Consider the following 10685-nt stretch of genomic DNA (forward strand, 5'->3'; position numbering starts at 1 on the left):
TTCAAACACGTACATGTCGACCATCATTTTAACATCTTTATGAACATTGTTGGCAATTGAAACTAAAAAAGTAACATAAAAAGCCGTCCCACATCGGTGTCAAGAGAAAGCTAAAACTAGTATATAAGTCTCATGGGCCCTCCTACTATCACCAATTGGTTTTAGGATGGAACTCATGGATTTCTATCATGGTATTAGAGCGGGTCACCGATTGTGGGCTAAAATTAACTGATCCAGCAAAATATCTGGGTTGAAACCGAAAAAAAATGACTGATCTAGCAGTATAACTAGGCTTAAATCTGGGCCAGTTGTCCAAACGATAAAAAAAAAAGGTCCAATCCCTCCAATGTTGCCTTGAAGGGTTTGAGGGAGGGTGTTGACAATTGAAACTAAAAAAGTAACATAAAAAACTGTCTCACACCGGTGTTAAGAGAAAGCTGAAACTAGTATATAAGTCTCATGGGCCCTCCTCCTATCATCAATTTGTTTTAGGATGGAACCCATAGATTTCTATCAAACATTATTAGTTCGATTCTCAAAAACTTCATCAATTTCGTCTAGACCTAGCTGATTTCAGGTGTTTTTTACACGGTAGGAATAGGAAGTTGTTTTTGTATTTGGGTATAATTTGTTGAATGAAAATATGATTTTCGTCGACTTAACTCGCATCGATCTCGATTTTTTCCTACATTTCTAATATCATACATTTTATAACCTAAATTGGGGTAATGCAACCGCGTCAAATTCACGTGGCCATGTTTTATTGCCGTGGTTTAGGTTGACTTTAAAGAAAAAACCTTTAGTTTTGTCTCTTCAATATTGATTAAGGTCACGATATGGATAACGTTTCCCGTGAATTAAGATAGCAAAGAAGATTTCTTTAATTCAACTAAACAAATTTTTAAGAGTAGAGTCCATCATTAGAGGAAATTATTAACTTTTATTTTTCTCTTATCCAAAAGAAGACATGTGATGTAAATGATAAATAATGAATGTCTCTATATATAAATATAAATTGGTGATGTATTCAACACTATTTATGAGCATGCATCTATAGTGCCTTGGTCATGTTAACATGTTCTTACTTTACTTTTTATTTCAATGTTTTTCAATATCTCATAGATCAAAGATTATATATTTGCTTTCACATTAACTTCAAATAGACGAAGAAAATATAGGAGTAGTAAAAAAGTTTATATTTTATGTAATAGACTAATTGTAATATGTAAATTTGATGGCCTTACTTGTGATTTGTGATATTCGAGGTAATGAAATGATTCAAAAAAGCATGATAATGTGGCCTACATAAATAATTGGTGTTTACGGTAACGGCTGATCACTTCTATATAACCGTATAACTTGAGGAAAGATGCTCGTAATTGGTATGTAGTATCACTTCTTTATACGCGCGTAACTTGAGGAATGAAGTTTTGACTAGTCATTTTCGTTGAGGCTCTGTTCGTGTTTTGCTATGTTAGCATTATCTTCTTTATTTTATATATTCATTTTAATTTTAATACATCAAAAGTATTAATCATGGTAGTATATGAAGTAAAAGTTCAATTATTATTTTAATTAATTTATTTGAAGTTTATGATAAATCAAAATTTTTAGCTTTGACATTTTGTGTTATTTGTATGTCATTATAATTATGAGATAGTACTAAAATTAAAATAAATGCATAAAAATACTAGAAAGATGCTCACATAAGTTGACTATTGTATATAATTTTTGCTATTAACTTAATTTAACATTTTGTATTCAGTACGGTAGTCGTACGGAGATTAATTATAGAAAATTGAAGTTGATAATCTTCTTATTACACCTATTGTCGTATTCCAAATTTCCAACAATTAAATTTTATTCGCTTACATATGTAACGAGGATAATTCAAACGAGTCTAGGTAATATATCAATCATATACGGAGTAATAGATATAACTAATTAATGGATTGTGAAGAATGCTAAAGTAGTCTTAAATCTTAAATGCCGAACAAATATGATAACATAGAGTTCATTATAATGAACTAATAACTAAATTATAGGAGTAATGAATTTCAAATTTTTTAATTATGTCACAAGATGTCATTGTTTTTAAATCTCCGAATTCACTGCAACTAAAAAAAATTTGTAATGAACTCCGCGTTATTTTATAATGGTATGTTTGACGCTTAACGTTTAAAACTAGTTTGATATATAATACAACCCTACGACTAATTAATAGTAGTATCAGATATAGGGTTGCGTTAATGTGCTAACTATTTTACAGTAATAACTACTCCCTCCGTCCACGAAAATTTGTCCCAGTTTTCCATTTCCGTCCGTCCCTCAAAATTTGTCCCATTTCACTTTTACCATTTTTGGTAGTGGACCTCATATTCCACTAACTCATTCCTACTCACATTTTATTATAAAACTAATACTTTAAAAGTAGGATCCACAATCCACTAACCTTTTCAACTCACTTTCCATTACATTTCTTAAAACACGTGCCCGGTCAAATCGGGATGAATTTTCGTGGACGGAGGGAGTAATAACTTTCAATAGTGTGTATTAATATTATCAACACAAAGACATAATTATATCAATACAACATGTAAATTTAAAATGTCAACACAATAAGTTTATCAGCACAAGAAGATTGATAAATTTATGTCTTTGTGTTGATGTTTTTAATAAACAAAATTGATATTAGTTATTAGTTATTACCATAACTTAGTTAGTATTTGATCACGCACCATCAGACATCAGATATATAAGTAATTAACTACTCATATTATAGCACTTTCTGCATTATTATCTTCTACCTAATAAATACTGTATTCAAATACGTTGGAAAAAATAGACACAAAAAATTATGGTTAGAAGCTATTTTTCACATATGGTGGCGTTTTATTTGAAATTAATGAAAATAATTTAGAGGTGTATCATCTAGTTTTGACAATTTTAAGTATATTACATTTGTAAACATAAAAATTGTAGATATGATTGTTGCCTTATTGGTCCAATTTTCATCTCGACTTTGTCACATATTTTTAATCGTATTTTAATACTTTTTAGAATAAATAGCTTATTCCAAGTATCATCTTCTTGAGCATGAAAAAACATATGACCGACTTCTAAATATTTTAATACGATTAGAATAAATAATTTATTCCTAGTATCATCTTATTGATCATGAAAAAACACAATTTGACTGACTTCAAAGCATATCACATGCTCAATTTGAAATACCAGACTTGTAAGAATTATCTCATCTCGAGCTAGTAAAATTACAACTACTCTATTTCATTAGTTTTGAAATATTTTAAAATTGATTAACTAATCGATGTAAATGAAAAATGTGCCTACAAAATAGTACTAGTATGTTATATTTGAATTATGAATTGGTAAAACTTAAAAGTCTTGTACAATTATTTTTATGAAAAAATCAAATGCTGTTAGTTAAATAGTACTCCCTCCGTTCCACACTAATAGAGGTATTTCATTTTCTGCACTCGTTTTGAAAAAATAATATTAAATAGTTAAAGTGGAGAGAGAATAAAGTAAGAGAGAGAATAATGTAGAGAATAGTCTCTTATTTTATTTTTTCTCCACTTTAACTATTTATCATTATTTTCTCAAAATAAGTGCGCAAAATGAAATGCATCTATTAATGTGGAACGAAGGGAGTAATAATACTATATAAATTTATAATAGAGAATTGACGGTGAGGATATAAAGCGCGTTCCACTTTTGATAAGATGATGAGGTGTTACACATTCATGATTTATATCAAATTCATGAACAGCCAATATTTTGGGATTCACAGCTTTATTTATTTGTAATAAAATAATGAGATAGTGCCTCGCAGCACTACATTTGAATAAAATGTACTACGAAAAAATATATTTTTGAATTCGACATATTGAATATTCAAATAAAGTTGGCAGAGTGATGATATAAATTTAATAATTCATATACGTAATCTGCGACACATTTGTTGTTTTTTTAGATATTTTGTTGCTTATTTTTTGTGAAATATTGTCCAACCTAGTAGGATATGGCACAAATTTTAATAAAATGGTCCATATATTGTGTGTTGAGAAGTAATTTTATTTAAATAATATACTTTCTTTATCTTTATTGAAATTCTCATTTTGTAAAGGAAGAATGACAATATTGTAAGTGGACAAAATAGCGAGCCAAATGGAAGAAAACACAAATAAGTTGATATATTGAAAATACTAATATTTGTGCGATATTATCCATCAACAAAAATCATTAAAAAATTTATGCTTATTTGTCAGTTAAAAAATTGACTATTTTTGTGATGTGGAGTATAAACTGAAAAAGACTATTTTTGATTGATGAAAGGAGAATATAGTTTTTCTTTTAACTAATTTTTGTGATATAGTATACAATTAAAAAAATTAATTTTGATTGATGAAATGAGTATTATAATTTTTCTTTTAATTTTTACAAATTGAAATGAAAAACATCTATTAATATACTCGTGTTCGGGTATATATCTTCGAATTTAGGAATGTGGGTAATGAGACCATCTGAATCGTTGAGAAGGGCCTAATTTTTCATAAGGATCGGTCGAAAATGCAATGATTACTCCCCTTGTTTTACCCATTATATTTTTAAGAGGAAAGAAACGTTATTATTTTAAATTTTTATGTAACTTATACTATTATTTATACTTTCAACCGTTGCATCATTCCCACTAATAATCTTTATAATGAGGCTCCACATCACTATTATAATTATTTGTTGTACCTCTGAATCTACCATGACATTAATACAGAACATAAAGGAAGGTAGTGATAAAATGCAAACGTATATATTGTACAAATTCAAAACTCCTCAACACAGCTTCAACACAGTTTCAATATAATTCAACAGAGTGTAAAATTTATAAATTTTAATATCAGCACAGTATCAATCATTGACTACCGTTGAAATTCTGTTGATATTTTCCTGTTGATGTTTTTTTTGATCTGTTGATATTTTTTAATGGTCCAGATCATAGTTTTGAATTTGTACAATATTTAGATTTTTCATTTTATCACATCCCATGTAAAGTATATAACAAAAATTCTGAAACCGTTCGTAAACGGTTTCTCTTTTTATTTTGATTTTTGTATGAATTTAACAATATTGACTTTATTTAATAAAAATATACTACTAATATTATCGGTTGAAACTAACCAAATCCGCTGACCTAAGCTGAATCACTAACCATGGTTAACTTACCATAGTCGTAATTTAATTCCGATTAAACGAGCCTATAAATATAGAGCCCTTCCATTTTTATTAAACCATTAAATTACACCATTTATCAAGTTGGAAAATTTTGCATGGTTGAATTTAAGCAGCTCTAGTTGATCAAATTCCATCTTCCACTGTAAGTGTTAATCATCAATCTCTGATCATCGCTGCATACATATATAGATACAGGATCGATTGAGCTAGCTATTGCTGTAATTTTCTGAGCAGGAGCGGCAAAAATGGCGGCGAACGGCGAATTCAGCTTCAGAAGCGGCGGCGTGAAGGGGCGGAACAACCTGCCGAAGATTCACACGGATAAGAAGGCCTCGGATGAGAGCGACATCTGCCACGATGACAGCGCGACGCCGGTGAAGGCGCAGACGCTCGATGAATTGCACTCGCTTCAGAGGAAGAAGTCGGCGCCGACTACTCCGATCCAGGCGGCGCTCGGAGAATTCGCGGAGGAGGATCGCCACAAGCAGCAGATGCAGTCGATTAGGTTTTTAATCGATTCGCCTAAATTTGATTTTTTGATTTTTTTTTCGGTTGAATTTTAGCTGCACCTACGAAGATAGGCTAGGTCGTCTTTGATTTCGAAATGAGTGTTGGTGAATTATTGGATCTGTTAATTGAGGAACAGCTGCGTTTAATCGATTTTTTAAATTCACAGCGCGTCGCTGGCGTCGTTGACGCGGGAGACCGGGCCGAAGGTGGTGAAGGGAGATCCGGCGAGGACGGCGGAGACGCCGCGGGTGGTGGCGCCTGCGAGCCACCACCACTTTGAACCGACGCTCGACATCAGTGATAGCGGACTTAAATTTACTCACATCCTCTACAATCTCTCCCCTGCTGGTAACTCATTACATTTTCATAGATTTGTTATTTTGATTTAACAATTCATTCAATTATGCTGAATTTATGCAATTCAGTGACTCACAATGTTGCTAAAAGTTGAATCAAATCAACTTTTACTCTGCTTTGATGAATTTTTTTAATTTGAATGTGAATTCCAGAATTATACGAACAAGCTATAAAATACGAGAAAGGATCGTTCATCACGGCAAGTGGAGCATTGGCGACGCTTTCCGGGGCGAAAACCGGACGATCTCCGAGAGACAAGCGTGTGGTGAAGGATGAAACCACAGATGATCTGTGGTGGGGGAAGTGAGTCTCTGCGTGAATTGGAAAATAATTATGTGAATTTCATTGATGATCTGCATAAGAAATTACTCTATAGTTTTTTGGTAATTAATTAATTCATGAAAATTAATTAATTAATTCACGATATTTTCATGACGTGGCAGAGGCTCACCGAATATTGAGATGGACGAACACACTTTTCTTGTTAACAGAGAGAGAGCCGTGGATTACTTGTGCTCACTGGAAAAGGTATAAAGCTTTCTCATTTAATTAATTCTGGATTTGATTAGTAATTTATCAAAATAATATTTTAACATTAGTTGGGTCGACTTTAAAGTCGCAATAAATCTTGCAAGAATCAAGTCGAATCTCGTCCATAGGAAATTGATTTGTCGGTTGACTTGAAAATTTACCCAGCATAAGAATAAATAACATATGTCCAGATAAATTAATTAACAAAATTATTGAATCCGCAAAAAACAGAGTGATGCTAGTCGTGCCAGCTGCCACATACTTCTAAAAAGATATTGAAAAATCTAAAAATAAGTATTATTCTATAGATTTCAATTTTGTGAAATCAAATTTTAAATTTTAAACTTCAAACTATGGATAGATTATCATAACAAATTAATAATATTAGTTTGTGTTTGCCTCTAAATAATTTTGGCGAGAAGAATGAAGGAAAATAAATCAATAGTCATAATCTCTAATTCTATATCGTTAGAGAGAGGTATGTGAAAATATTCGTAATTATTATTGCTATTAATTTGAAATTGTTAAAATAATTGTATGGAAGTTTGGCCGGATAGTTATATGGTTAAAAATATCTATCTACTCCTACTTTTTTATCAATAGATATTTTGTGACATAAGTGGAGTTGAGTTGATATTATACTTACTATTGTCTAGCTAGGGAGCTGTCTTCACCATGAGTCAACTGCTGCAATAATTTAGAGCCAAGAATCTTTTTTTAATTCTGGGTGGGTGATAAATTGAAGACAAGTGACAAAAAGTCGACCATAAATTTTTTAAAATCAAACCAAACAATAAATGGCAACGAAAAAAAATCTATTTTTAGTCTCAAACGGCATCCACACATGTTGGGGACACCTATATTTATGATAATACATTAAATAAAAAATAAGTACTATGATTCTAACAAAAAGAACATATAAAATATTCTGAAATTGAACTGTATCTGCACAGTAGGTCCATAATCTGAATCTAGTGGAACTGACTAATTCTCCACTTTTAACAAGTTGAGTATATTCTAAATTATACTCTCTCTTATGTTCGAATTAAAATCTCATTTTATTATAAATAGACGACCTCGATAAAAAAGTCTCATTTCACTGTATTACACTATTTTTTCTCACCCTTTTTCCTTCATATTTCTTCAAACCCCAGCGTGTTGAAGTAAAACTTCATATTGCGATTGATGGGACATTTCAAGGCTAAGGGGTTACATAACATAATATTCTAGTAATAGCAGTATTAAAATCACTATTAGTTAGAATATGAGCTTCGTTCGCAAAGATAACGAAGCATAACTTACTTGGTAATTGTAAACCAAGCAGGTTGTGAAATCGAACCAATGACTTTTTCAGCAAAGAGATATTTTCCGAGTGTGTATGGAGAAGTGTTATTTAACTAATGAGGTGTTTCATGTGTCAAGGTTTACGTGAACGACCAGTTCCTTAACTGGGATCCGGAGCATCGCATCAAAGTGAGGATCGTCTCTGCAAGAGCCTATCACTCTCTGTTTATGCACAACATGTGAGTAGCTCATCAACTTTGACACATTGATTGTTTATTGAGTTTTGTTTGTATAAAGAGTGATGATATTAATATATATGAGTGTTGTGTGTCGGGTGCAGGTGCATTCGACCTACTCCCGAAGAACTAGAGAGTTTTGGCACGCCCGACTTCACCATATACAATGCGGGGATGTTCCCTTGCAACCGATACACTCACTACATGACTTCCTCGACTAGTATAGACGTGAATCTTGCTAGAAAGGAGATGGTGATCCTCGGCACTCAATATGCGGGGGAGATGAAGAAGGGTCTCTTCAGCCTGATGCACTATCTCATGCCTAAGCGCGGTGTCCTCTCCCTGCACTCCGGCTGCAATATGGGGAAAGACGGAGACGTCGCCCTCTTCTTTGGATTATCTGGTAATATTTCTACCAACCTCTCTGTATATGATGTATCAATCTCAATCAAAGCTCGTATAATTTTGTGGGTGTGTGTGTTTTTGTTGTAGGTACTGGCAAAACAACGTTGTCTACGGATCACAACAGGTACTTGATTGGAGACGACGAGCACTGCTGGAGTGACAACGGCGTCTCCAACATCGAAGGCGGCTGCTACGCCAAATGCATAGACTTGTCAAGAGAGAAAGAGCCGGACATTTGGAATGCCATCAAGTTTGGAGCTGGTGGACTTCACTTTCCCTTCTCCTTCCGTCTCTTCCTTCACTTTCTGTGAACTGATTCATCTCCTATCCATTTTACTTTCTGCAGTTCTCGAAAATGTGGTGTTCGATGAACACACGCGAGAGGTGGACTATTCGGATAAATCTGTCACAGGTAGAATTGAGTATTTGAAGAATCACATGATTATACGAACTTGTAAGTGCCTTACTTGGTTCGTTTTTCCATCTCAGAGAACACACGTGCTGCCTACCCGATCGAGTTCATTCCAAACGCGAAGATACCCTGCGTCGGCCCTCATCCGAAAAACGTGATCTTATTGGCCTGCGATGCCTTCGGCGTGCTTCCCCCAGTCAGCAAACTCAACTTGGCTCAAACTATGTACCACTTCATAAGCGGCTACACTGCCCTGGTAAGCACAAAACCAACTCCTCTAAGTAGAAGTAAAGCCAGACATTTTACATTGGGCTCAAGAATACATTTCACAACACTTGCCGGAACTGATGCAGGTTGCCGGAACAGAGGACGGTATAAAGGAGCCTACAGCCACATTCTCTGCGTGCTTCGGTGCAGCCTTCATCATGCTTCACCCGACCAAGTACGCAGCTGTGCTGGCTGACAAGATGCAGAAACACGGAGCCACTGGGTGGCTCGTCAACACCGGCTGGTCCGGTGGAAGGTACACGTACTTTTCACTTATCAATATCCCATATTGGCAAGCAGTAAATAAACAAATGTATACCGATGTAAAGAGAGAACCGTAACCACTGTGCACCTTTCTTTATCATCTGCAGCTATGGGTCGGGAAGCCGGATCAAGTTAGCTTACACGAGGAAGATCATCGATGCCATACACTCGGGTGAGCTGCTGAAGGCGAACTACGTGAAGACGGACGTGTTCGGCCTCGAGATACCAACCGAAATCGAGGGTGTTCCCGCAGAGATTCTTGATCCTGCTAATACAGTAAGCTGCATTGCTATTTAGTTACACAGCCTCTTATGATGAAATCTTGTTTTAACTCTTTTTTTGTGTGTGTGTGGCAGTGGGGTAACAAGGAGGCTCACAAGGAGACTCTTCTCAAGCTAGCTGGGCTTTTCAAGAAGAATTTCGAGGGGTTCCTCAATTATAAGATTGGGACAGATAGCAAGCTCACTGATGAGATCCTAGCAGCTGGTCCAAATTTCTGAATCTAGAGAGAGAGAGAGAGAGAGTTTGAAAGATGAAATCATTTGTGGTGAAGGCTTTGCTTGAATTATCATGTTTTGTGTGATTGTTAACGTATACGAATGTAGCTTGAATATGATAATAAGTTATATTTATGTAAGTTATCTTGTGTTCGAGGAAATTGGGAGCCAAACAACAAGGCGATTGGAAAATATTTTAAAACAATACTGTTTTATTTTATATATCGCCGTCATATTTGTGAAATCATCTGCAGACGTGTTCGGCTATAGACTCATCGAACGGACACATACTCGAGCCCGACTTGAAAATCTTATCAAGCTCGGTTGAGGCTCGAACCCGACTCCTTTACAAAACTAATAAATTCCAAAATTTAGCTAAACTTCAAATGGCTCCCAGAGGGAAATACTTGAATCCTACTTCAAAATTCAACTCTATACTCACAACACTTACAAAATTCAAAATAAATGACAATAAAGAGCAACTTAGTTACTAAGACGTTTATCTTCCTTCCAATAAGTTGAGAAGTCACAAACCATTTTCTAAAAGTGGGAGAAAAATATCGAAATACTTACCAAATATACCAGTCTTATCACATTGAAAAAATACTGAAAAATATAAAATTTCAATATACTGTAATTTTCAATATGGTTATAATAAGATTTGAATACAAT

At 34.1% G+C, this 10685-nt stretch overlaps 1 protein-coding gene across 1 annotated transcript; it reads left to right on the top strand.

Moving 5' to 3' along the window:
• Positions 1 to 5252: 5252 nt before the first annotated feature.
• LOC125219990 (phosphoenolpyruvate carboxykinase (ATP) 1-like) lies at positions 5253 to 10174 on the top strand. Its single transcript, XM_048122088.2, has 13 exons — positions 5253 to 5392; positions 5485 to 5755; positions 5927 to 6108; positions 6270 to 6420; positions 6561 to 6645; positions 8071 to 8171; positions 8273 to 8571; positions 8661 to 8834; positions 8920 to 8985; positions 9063 to 9241; positions 9339 to 9508; positions 9624 to 9792; positions 9873 to 10174. Exons 2-13 carry the CDS (start codon positions 5496 to 5498, stop codon positions 10014 to 10016), a joined length of 1980 nt encoding a protein of 659 aa, XP_047978045.1. The 5' UTR covers positions 5253 to 5392; positions 5485 to 5495; the 3' UTR covers positions 10017 to 10174.
• The last annotated feature ends 511 nt before the right edge of the window (positions 10175 to 10685 follow it).

This window comes from Salvia hispanica, chromosome 1 (assembly GCF_029641045.1).
Source record: "Salvia hispanica isolate PSC_SH4W2 chromosome 1, Shi_PSC_v1, whole genome shotgun sequence".
Lineage (NCBI taxonomy): Eukaryota > Viridiplantae > Streptophyta > Magnoliopsida > Lamiales > Lamiaceae > Salvia > Salvia hispanica.

Excerpts from the sequence above, each read along its gene's own strand:
- LOC125219990 (XM_048122088.2), top strand. The coding sequence starts at position 5,496 with ATGGCGGCGAACGGCGAATTCAGCTTCAGAAGCGGCGGCGTGAAGGGG. Across the intron at positions 8,986-9,062 it reads TTCGGATAAATCTGTCACAG|AGAACACACGTGCTGCCTAC; the intron begins GTAGAATTGAGT and ends TTTCCATCTCAG. Across the intron at positions 9,242-9,338 it reads TAAGCGGCTACACTGCCCTG|GTTGCCGGAACAGAGGACGG; the intron begins GTAAGCACAAAA and ends GAACTGATGCAG.